Genomic DNA, 12,019 nt, shown 5'->3' with positions numbered 1-12,019 from the left:
CCGAAATGTGTCAGTGGCATATCACAACCCCCAATATTATCATTATTATTAATGAATGCCTCCACTGGGATCAAGCGATTCTTTTTCTGAGTGCCACTCTCTTGGTCCAACAATCATATCACATCTTAAAATCATTCACTGCCTGCATACTCAGGCAATTAATTCCACACATTCAATATTCTCCATACAAGAAAAAAAAAAAAAAACCTACTTCTTGCAGTTCTTGTCCTTCTCCTTTCCTTTTGTTGTATAATTTTTATTTATTTATTATTATTTTTTACATATGAATTCCATACATGAAAAGTAAAAGAACCTGATTTTTTTCTGGAGGGAGGATTGAGGTGGATCACTCGGAACATGTGCACAGTATTCTAAGAATAGAATAAAAGAATACCTAGCTTTTCTGGAGGATGAGGAAGCAACTGATGTGATGTGTTTATGCCAGAAGAGATTACAGGTAAATGTCGGTTCAAAGAGTGAGATATTTGACCCTAGTGATTTGTGTATTAATGAGGTTAAGAAGGAAGAGCTGATTTTTTTTCTTTTTCTTTTTTTTTTCTCAAAAGCAAAGGAAAGACTGCATTTTGAATAGCACTGCAGGTGAGCAGTGTTTGTTTTAGTATCCTAAAACACTAACTCACTGAGTCAGAGCTATATGTTCAAATGACAATGCTCTTACCACTGAACTTACATACACGTTTTTAGCCAATGGCTATAATTAGACAAAGCACTAAATGCTCAGAAAAACCCTTCATTGTCTAATATGCAAGACCCAGAAAAATTCTTACTACCTCATATATTCATGAAACATCTGAAAAGATATCTAGCATGCTTAATAAATGTTAGCTCCACACCACATTTAAAAAACATATCAAATTGGCAACACTCATCCATTCACTTAAGGAGAAACTCTCTCTCCTTTATCACATCCATGAATGTATGAAGTGTCCTGTACTTGTGTGATCAGGTTTGCTATGGACAGACAGGAAGAATTGTTGAAATCTGCCTTGGAGAACATATAAAATATATAGAGACTAAAACATTGGGGAGGGTCCAGAAAAGAGTGACTAAGACATTATCAGGAGTATGGAATTGGCTATGGAGAGATTGAAATGTGGATTGCAGAGTTTGGTGTATAGGAGGAAAAGAGGTGATATGATAGAGACATTTAAGTTAATGAGGGGATTTTATCAGATTAATCCAGGACTTTAAAAAGGAGGATTATAAAAAAAAATTGAAGGAAAGAGGGGAAGAACCAGAAGCCATGCATAGGAGTTATGTAAGAGTGTAGCGAAGAGCTGTGCAAGAAGTAGATTTTTTTTACATGGAGAATTTAGTGAATGGTATGCATTACTGGAATATGTTCTTAATGCAGAAAGTGTTACAGATTTTAAGATTCAGTATGATAGATATGTTGTTAGTAAAATGAATCTCCCACGATGAGTCTGCCAACTCCATGGGTGATGTAATAATAATAATAAAATAAACCACTTAAATTCTTTTGCTTCTTATAAACAATAGAATTTTGGATTTCTGAAACAGGTTTCATAGTTCCTGATTATGTTTTCATTCATGCATTCCAATATTTTGTTTGTAATTTGGCCCAAAATTTTTTTCAGTTCTTTTTTCTATTCAGTTTTCTATTATTACCTTTGTTGTTGACAGTATTTTACAACAGGTTAATATTGGTCATAGTAGCATAGTCTATTTTATAATTGATTTTATAATTTTACTTCCCTGATAAAAAACATGGAAGCCTCATGGCGTGAGCATGATGACATCATTCCTCCCACGCAACCGTGCTCCCAGAGCCTGAGTGCCAGCCAGTTACTCGCAGCCAGCATTAAGAGTGGATATTACAAGCCCCAGTTGTTCTGCTGTATGTATTTACAAATTACGTTTTTCATAAATTTTAAATTATACATGATTACGTTCTTTGTAATCACATAAAATTTTACATGATTACATTCTTTGTTAAGGGATGCTATTGTTTCAATCATTTGGTTGTGTGTTATAATAAAGAAACACAAGCAGTTGATGAGGGAGAGGCATATTCTGCAATTTTTTTTTTTGAGTCTTTATTTTAATAAGTCAGCTAACACCTTTTATTCCCTCATAAAGGAGTAGGTGATGCCTTTATACCCTATCTGGCTTTTGGAGACTGAGTGGGCAGTTCAATTTCAACCAGTAGCCAATCAGAGATAACTGGCCCATGTCTATCACTAATTATAGCAGCCACCAATGAAGAGGCTGGCAAACAAGCTGCCATCTCTTGGTACCTAACCCTAACAAGATATGGTGCCGTCTGAAATAATGTAGGTACTACGGTTAATTTTCTTGAGTTTATGGGATAAAAAACCTGATTTTCCGGGAGGAAAAACTGGCTTGTCTGTGCCAGAGATCAACTTACTCTGGAACTAGTCAAAGAAAGGCTTACAGAAAGTTCTTCCAGTCGGCGACTAGACTTGAACTTAAGTCTAACTTCAAGCAATCAAGTGATAAAATGATAATCATTTTATCACTTGCTGTCAGTGATAAAATGATTATTGTATTTGCCTTATATTCTACATCTCTGAGTTGCTTGTTTGTTTCACACTGATGACATAGTGTTAGATATCAGGGAGACAGAAGATTACGCCAGGTTCCATAGGGCTCAGCACTGGAATTTTTACTGTTCAACCTTTATATAAATAATGTCACAGATTGCAGGAAGATATCCACTTATTTGAAGAGGATGTGTAGCATGGAAGGATATTAGTAATACTGTAATGTTATGGCCCCTCAGGAGGATCTGAATAACCAGAAAGTAGGACAAATGAAAGAAGATATTAGCAAAGAACCTTGATGTCATAGTTGATAGGAATTAAATGCACAGAGACAGATCATAAAGATGATAAAGGCAGTTCAAAGGATTGCTCCAATGCTTAAGATATTGAGCAGCAGAGATAGGGATGTGGTCAGAACTGTTCATCAGGATTTGAAGGAGATGAAGTAACACCAGATAAAGTACAGAAAGATATATGGCCAGTAAAAGGAAAAATGATTAGGGGAGGATATAGCAGAGGAATGAAATGAGCATTTCATTAAAGTATTCCGTCCTTATGATTGTAACATAATGCAGAACTTGAAATGCAGTGGAAATGGGAAAGAAGGAAGAACTACTGATGATTGGTGAGGAGAAGTTATAAGAGGAATTGAGTAAACATGATGTCAACAAGGCCATGGGACTTGATGGTATATATCACTGCATGTCTTGAGGGTATGTTAACAATCCCTTTAACGTACATTTTTAACATGAGTCTTGAATTAGCCCAGGTCCCCAAGGAATGGAAAGATGGCAAAATTGTTCTGCTTCATAATGGAGGTGATAAGACTAAGGCTTTGAATTATAGGCCAAACTGCTTGTCTGAAGTTTTGGCAAGGTGTTGGAGAAGCTAGTGAAGACAAGGATTCAGAACTGGGTGGACAGCAGAAGAATTCTCTTAAATGGACAGCATGAATTTGCTAAAGGAAGATCGTGATAACAAGGTGATGATGAATACATTGGAAAAGGAGGGGGATGCATATACAGTAGCATATTTAGATTTTGCAAAGGCTTTGATAGATTACCACATGACAAACTAGTAGTTAAACTGGAACAGATGGGGATTGGATAGTAGATTAGTGCATTGGATTGGAGATTGCCTGTCTGATAGTTATCAACAGGTTGTGTATGGGGGGGTGGAAATGATATCTCAAAAGAGGAGAGTCACTAGTGGCATGCCCCAGGAGTTTTTTGAGACCATTGTTGTTTAATTTGTATGTAAATGACAATGGAAAGAGATTAAATGATGATATACAGTTGTTTGAAGATGTAGTTTTGCAAGAGGACCTAAATAGATTGTCTGAATGGGCAAGTGTGTGGGGATATCAGTTTAATGTTGCAAAGTGTAAGGTTTTAAAATTTGAGAAGCAAAGATGGGATACAGAGTATAGGGTTAGTGAGGATATTTTGGAACAGGTGTCGGAAATGAAGGATTTGGGGGTTGTGGTGAATAGAAACTTGAAATTTCGTGGACATTTTGCTAAAATTGTGAGGACAACACAGCAAATTATAGGAACGATGTGGAGAAACTGACATGTAGAAGTAAGGATATTTTGATTCCATTGTACAAGACTTTGATCAGGCCATATACAGATTACCATGTGTAGATTTGGTCACCAGGTTTTCAAAAGGATGATGAGATGTTGGAGAGGGTCCAAACACAATTATCTAAGTTGGTTTTTGGTCTAAGGAATGTAGAATATGAGGACAGATTGAGAGAATGCAAATTACAGAGCCTAGTGGATAGAAGGAAGAGAGGAGACAAGATTGAGGCATATAAGTTGGTAAGGGGTAATTACCATATTAACATGGATGAGATTTTTCATAGAATATCTGGAGAAGACAGGGTTAAAATGAGAGGCCATCCCTGGAAGCTGTATAAGATGGTGTGAGCAAGGGGATAAGGAGTGGATTTTTTGCATGGAGAATGGTAATTGATTGGAATGCACTGCCTGAGAATGTGGTGAGTGCAAGAACAGTGAATGCATTTAAGTTGAAGTGCTAAAATTGTGAGGACGACACAACGAATTATAGGAATGATGTGGAGAACACTGACATGAGCTATGCATGTGAGTGTTGGTACTCTCACGATGAGTTTCTTGACTCCACAGTGGTCTGTTGATAATGATAAGATAACAAAAATTCTAGTAGGACTACATAATGTTAATTTCAAGGGCAAACTAAGGATGTAAACTGTAATGTTTGGAAAGAAAAAAAAAGGATATGATTGAGACATTTAACTGTTGAGAGATATTTACCAGATTTACACTAGGGAGAGTTTTCATATGGAACAACAAAGGAAAGAATAAGTGACCATCTGTAGAAGTTGTGAAAGGAACTGGTGAGTAAGAGGGTGAGAAGTAGCTTTGTTTTGCATGGAGGGTGGTTGGACAATGCTTGTAGGATGTGAAAGCGCAGACAGTGAAGAAGTGCTATGATTTACTTTTATATTGTCTAAGACGAACCTCCAACAATTAGTCTTATGACTTCATAGGGATTCTTAATAATAATACAGTGAAAATTTGCAACAGAAGCTGTATTTAAATAATGTTAGTCTCAAATGTAATAGTGTTTTTTTAAGTGTATTTTTCTTTAAAAAAATATGCACATGTAGCTTATTGATTTTTAAAAAACTGATCACGAAATTCCTCTCTGTTATCAACTGTTATGTTTTTTTTTTTTTTTAGTAAACACTAAACAGATTGATGTTTAACTACAAATATGAGTAATTGTTCTCAAACAAAAAAATGATAAAAAATAAACAAATCTCATGTAGAGATGAATTTTTTTAAACCAGCCATTAATAAAAGACTGATTATTACTGTGCCTCTATTATTTCAGTATCAGCAAGGTAGGTAGTAAACAAGAAAAACCAAAAAAGATGAATGTGAGTGAAAGTGAGAAAAGGGGGTCGAGAGTTACAAAATTAAAAAGATTGAACGATATAGAGAATGTGACGTGAGATTTGGAAATTGAATTGGACTGAATGAGGCAAGAGATGAAATGGATGCAGAATGAAATTAAAAAAATTAGAGTAAAAACGATTAAAACAAATCATGATGGTACGAAAGAGTTAACAAAAGATAAGCGAGTGGCGTTGTATAGAGACTCCATTATTAAAGGTGTGCTGGATGATAGGATGCACAAGGTATGTTTTCCAGGTGGTAAAATGAGTAGAGTGATTGAGACATTGGATATGAGGAGGGACAAGCAAAGGAGTTAATGGTTTTAATAGGAATGAATGATTTGACAGAGGACAAACAGCACGTCATAATGGATATCAGGAGTTTGCTTAGAAGGATAAAAGAGAATAGTGTGACAAAAAGGGTAGTAAGCGTGTTACCTAGGTATGACTGTAGTGAGATGAAACGGAGAGCAATAATTATTATTATTATTATTATTAGTAGTAGTAGTAGTAGTATGGGCCACTCCAAGTTGTCCTTAGACTCATCGAGGGAGGCCCTAACATCATGTCAAGAACAACTATTCAACATTCACACGGTATCTATCATACTTCACCTTGAACTCATTTACAGTCATGGCACCCAAAACAGACTCTGGCAGCTTATTCCATCATTCCCCACTCTCCAAGTAAAAAACCTAGCTCTAACACCCTTGCCCAACTTCCATGAATGGCCCCTAGTCCTCCTATTCTCAAAAATATCTCCTGAATAAATCTTATAGAAACCCTTCACTAATTTGAATGTCTCAATCATATCACCTCCTTTTCTTCCTATCTACCAATTTCTGAAACCCATAAATCTTCAAACTGTTCTCATAAGGTTCATTCCATAGAACTGCTATCATCTTGGTCACTAGTCACTGAATCCTCTCAACCTCCTCCCCATCAAGAAGAAATCCTGACACCCAAATTTGGGCACAGTAGTCTAGGTGGGGTCTTATCCAGGCTCGAAACAGAGGAATAATAACCTGTTTGTCTCTGCTCGTAAAAGTATTTTTCAGCAACCAGGTGATGAGCTGATTTAGCCACTTTTGAGATGTGCCCCACTAAACATCAACTCCCTATCCACCAACACTCTTAAATCCCTGGCCTCGTCAATCTCCTGGGGTTCGGTTCCACCAATGTGGTATACTGCTGCTAATCTTTTCACCCCATAACCTTACATTTTACCACATTAAATTGACATCCATTCTCCTTAGCCCAGCTTTGCAAACTATCCAAATCATCCTGCAAAATTTTGACATCCTGTGCATTCACTATTGCTCTACCCAACTTTGCATCATCAGCAAACAAATGAACAGTTCCTCTCAGATCCTTTCCTATATCATTAATGAACAAATTAAATAGTAGAGGTCCAAGAACAGAATCCTGTGGCACACCACGAGTCACAGGTCGTCTTTTGGACTCTACCCCTGAATAAACTACTCCTTTGATATCTCTCCATCAACCACCCTCCTATCCATCTCACCAACTCTATATCTATCCCCATACGCTGCAGTTTACTGATTAGAATTTCATGTGGTATCCTGTCAAAGGCCTTAGCAAGGTCCAGTAGGATCACTGTAAACCCATTACTCTTATCCAGTTCAGCTGTCACTGTGTTATAAAACGTCGGCAAGTTACTTGAGACTGGCTATCTGGTAGGTATCAACAAGTTGTGTATGGAGGAGCGATATTCAGGAAAAGGAAAGTCACTAGTGGAGTGCCTCAAGAGTCTGTTTTAGGGCCATTACACCTTTAATTTATATATTAATGATATTGGTGAAGATTTCAATAGAGATATTCAGTTGTTTGCAGAGGATGCAAAGTTGTAACAAGCCATGAAGAGTAGAGAAGATGTTTTAGCCTTACAAGAAGACTTGAATTAATTGAGTGATTGGGCATGGAAATGTGGATATGAGTTCAATGTTGCATAATGTAAGGTTTTAAAATTTGGAAAACAAAGATGAGATGCAGAATTTATGCTTGGTGAGGATATATTGTTGGAAGTGGAGGAAATAAAGAATTGGGGTGATAATGGATAAGGATCTGAAATTTAGGGGCACATTTCCAAAATGGTGAAGACAACACAAAGGCTTCTGGGAATGATGCGGAGGACACTGACGTGTAGAAGTAGGGAGATTCTTGTTCCATTGTATAAGGCTTTGATTAGGCCACACATGGACTACTGTGCCCAGATTTGGTCACCTGGTTTTCAGAAGGATGAAGAGATGTTGGAAAGGGTCCAGAGGCAACTCACTAAGCTAGTTTCTGACTTCTGGAATGTCGAGTATGAGGAAAGATTGAGAAGATGTAATTTGCCGAGTCTGGTGGACAGGAGGAAGAAGGGAGATAAGGTTGGTAAAGGGTTGTTACTGGATCAATGCTGGAGAAGTTCTACAGAAAATAGTGGGAGATCGGGGGAGAACCAGAAGTCATCCCTAGAAACTGTATAAAGAAGGTGTGAGTAGGGGAGTGAGAGGCAGTTTTTTTTTCGTGCAGAGTTGTAAATGATTGGAATGACTTGCCTGAGAGTGTGGTGTCTGCAAGGAGTTTGAGTGTGTTTAAGACACGGTATGATGAGGTGTGTGATAAAAGGATCTCCCAGATGAGTCTTTGACTCCATGAGGTAATAATAATAATAACAACAACATAACTTTGCACTATGCATATAATTATTACAAAATAACAGGGGTTTTCAACTTACATCAAGATTTTTTCTTTTAAAAATCTTCAGACAATGAGCACAGTTTACCCTCATTTCTGGACAGATGTTATTTATGTGTTCATCCAAATCATTGCGACACACATCAACATGACATAGGACACATTTTCCCATAGTTAAATCACATGCATTTTTGTGCTTCTATAAAAGAATTAAAATGACTACCTGTTAAATGTTTTTAAAAAATACTGAAAAAATAAATTAATGATATAAAATCACTCAAAATGATATAAAATATTTCTTAGCTTTCTATATAAATCAGGCAGACAAGCATCTGACGATTTTTTATTTATTTATTTATTTTTTTTTGATGTATCAGAATGGGTACAAGGGCTGACTTAAGTGATTTTGTGGTATGATTGTTGGTGCCAAATGTGCTGGTGATAGCTCACAGGTCTACTCTTTAGGGATTTTCACAGATAATAGACTTTTTGGGTATACCAGGAGTGGTGTAATAAAAAGACATCTTAGTCAATGACAGAAACAGATGCACAAGATCAGAGAAGAATGACAAGGATTGTGAAACACGAGAGGAGAGAAAGCAACAACCAGTCAAATCATAGCTCAATACAACAGTAGTGGTCAGAATATCTCGGAGTGCACAGTTTGTCCATATTTTGTCATGGATGAGATACAGGAGTAGACAACTATCCCAAATCCCAATGTTGTCAGCTAAGAACAGGAAGATGCAGCTTCAATGATGATCACCAACAGCTAACAATTGGTAAAATGTTACCTGGTCTGATGAATCTCAGTTTCTATTGTGTCATGCTGATGAGAGAACCAGAATATTGTGACAACAACAACATGAGGCCACGAAGCCTTCTTGCCAAGTGACAGCTCAGCTGGTGGCAAGGGTATAATGTGAAGAATGTTTTCTTGGTACAATTTAGGTCCCCTGATACTAGCTGAATGCTACCTGAATTCCACAGCTTATTTTAACATCATCGCTGGCCACATTCACCCATTCATGGCTGCAGTTTACCCATTGTTAAATGGGTACTTACAGCAAGACAATATACCATGCCACACAGCATGTTGAAGGGGTTTGAGGACCATGACAGTAAGTTTCCTTTACTACAGTGGTTAGCTCAGTCTCCAGACTTTAACTCAACAGAGCATCTCTAAGATGAGGTGGAATGAGCTAGTAGCAACTGCAAAGTGCCACCATCCAATCTGCAACAATTGGGTGATATAATTTGACAACATGGACAAACATCGAAGTTTTAGATAGTTTAATCAATGCCACAGAGAATAGATGTTGTTCTTATGGCAAAAGGGGGGAGGGTCTCACTTGTTATTAAATGCTGTTACTAATAACATGGCTACTTGGTATATATAAAGTATATTTTAAAAAAATTATCATCATGAAACAGAAAGTAGTACTGAGACTGACTATTAAGATTATTATTACACAAACCTCTATGGAGTCAACAGACTCATCGTGGGCGGTTCATTCAATCAACAACATATTTATCATACTAAACCTTAAAATTCTAAGCACTCTGTGCATTACCAATCATTCTGGTAACGTGTTTCACTCATCCACAATTTTCCATGTAAAAAATCTATTTCTGACATCCTTTTTCACCATAGTCTTACACATTTTTCCAGGGATGGTCTCTTGTTCTCCTCTCATCTTATACTATTTTTATCTTCTCGTCTGTGTTAATCTGATAAAATCAACTCACTTATTTCAGTATCACATCATTCCTTTTCTCCTATATGCCAATCTCTGTAAATTACATTCCTTTTACCTCTCTCCATAACCAACATTCCAGAATCCTGATATTGGCTAAGTCACTTGTCTGCGCCTTCATTCAATGTTTCCAAATCATAATGAAAACTAGTTGATCAAATGTGAGCACAGCAATCCAAATGTGGTCGAAACAGTGTTTTAAATTGGCATAACCATCTTCTAATCCCTCAGCATACTCCTTGTCATAGCAGTTCCATTAATATAGTACACAGCTTTAGTCTAGGATTCCAAAATGCAGCACCCATCACTTATTAATATCAAAACTAAAACCCCATTCATTTGTTCAGGCTAAATGCCTATTCAAATTTTCCTGAAAGGAATCAACATTAGCAGGGAACATTATAATCTTTCCCAACTTTGCATCATCAGCAAGCAACTGAAGATTCTCAGTCAATCCACATGAGATATCATTAACAAATAAGTTAAACGAGAAAGGTTCAAGAACAGAACATTGAGGCACACTGCTAGTAATCTTTTTTTTTCTAGACGCTGCTTCATCATACACAACTTGCTGGTATTATTAAGAGGGAAAAGGCATATACTGACATTTTCCTAGACTTAGCCAAGGCATTTGACAGGGTGCCACATGATAAGCTGATATTCAAGTTGCAGCACATGGGTCTGGATGTCAGAATGGTCAACTGGATTCAGGATTCGCTGTCTGATAGGTATCAGAGAGTTGTGTATGGTGGAGCAATATCAAAGAGGCAGAAGGTTACAAGTGGGGTTTAACAGGGCTCAGTACTGGGACCTATATTGTTTAACTATTATATCAATGACACTGTCTGTGGATTGCAAGGGGATATTCAGTTGTTTGCAGATGATGCGAAGCTGGGAAGGGTTATTAGTAATAGTGCAGTGGATTTGAATAAGCTAGATAGATGAGCAAATGAATGGGGGGGGTGTCAGTTTAATGCAGCAAGATGTATGGTCTTGAGGTTTGGGACACATTGATGGGATGCTGCATACTCTATAGGAGAAGTTAAACTGGACGAAGTAGGGTAGACAAGAGATCTGGGGTTGATGATTGATAGAAACCTGAAATTTAGAGGACATATTGCAAAGGCAGTGAAGGTAACACAGAGGATTGCTGCAATAATGAGAAGGACACTGATCTGCAGAGATAAGAGGGTTATCATTCTGTTGCATAAGTCTCTGATCAGACCACATTTGGATTATTGTTCTCAGATTTGGTCCCCAGGATTTGAAGGGGATAAATTAACTGTGGAAAAGGTACAAAGACAGATGACAAAGATGGTCTCAGGACTGTAAAACGATAGTTATGAGGATCGGCTGAGGGAGTGTGGACTGCTGAGTTTGGTGGATAGAAGAAGGAGGGGTGATATGATTGAGACTTTCCCACGATGAGTCTTTTGACTCCATGGAGGCCTAAATAATAATAATAATAATAATCTAATCAACCTCTTATCCATTCCCATCCTCAACAGTTGTGCAGTGAGGTAATTTAACCTGTCATGAAGTAATCTATCAAATGCTTTTACACAGTCCAAGAATATTACTGTATGTAAGTATCCCATATCCAACACATTCGTAACTTTTACATAAAATGCAAGTAGACTGCTAAAACAAGAACTCTTCTTCATAAATCCATGCTGAGTACCATAAAGAATTCTATGTATCTCAATCCAGTCCTGTATTCTAGAGTGGAGTGTTGTGGGAGAAGGAGTGTAAAGAGGAGTCCTGTTTCAGATAAGTTTTTTGAAATAATTAATAGTATATAAATGGTGTTCACAAGTAAGAGTTGCTGGAAAGGTTGTGTGCTTGCAATTAATTATTAGTGTGTGGGATTTTTTGCCTAAGTTTATTTATGAATTTCTTGAAATTAGAGCTTAGTACAGTAACCGATGAAGGAAAGATGGTTTCACCTTTGTCCATACAGGAATTCAACTTTGATTTCAGTTGTTTCATGAAATGTGAGGTGTGCTATATGTACTAGTTTGATTATATAGATAAGTTGTGGATATGTAAGGTGGATAGAAGAAGGGTGGG

General features: G+C 37.1%; 1 protein-coding gene across 2 annotated transcripts in view; it reads right to left on the bottom strand.

Annotated features, from left to right (window-relative positions):
* Positions 1–12,019, bottom strand: part of LOC150106015 (uncharacterized) — a 387,593-nt gene that overhangs the window by 121,746 nt on the left and 253,828 nt on the right. For both annotated transcript variants that reach the window (XM_090393743.1, XM_090393744.1), the window contains exon 14: positions 8,233–8,391. In XM_090393743.1, coding sequence (XP_090249869.1) covers positions 8,233–8,391 — 159 coding nt within the window. The remainder of the gene's footprint in view (positions 1–8,232; positions 8,392–12,019) is intronic.

Source organism: Typopeltis vanoorti, chromosome 6 (genome assembly GCF_054136105.1).
Source record: "Typopeltis vanoorti isolate ZY-2024b chromosome 6, IOZ_Tvanoo_1.0, whole genome shotgun sequence".
NCBI classification, from domain to species: domain Eukaryota; kingdom Metazoa; phylum Arthropoda; class Arachnida; order Uropygi; family Thelyphonidae; genus Typopeltis; species Typopeltis vanoorti.
Note: the sequence above shows the minus strand (reverse complement) of the source record. Positions and strands in the feature narration are given on the sequence as shown.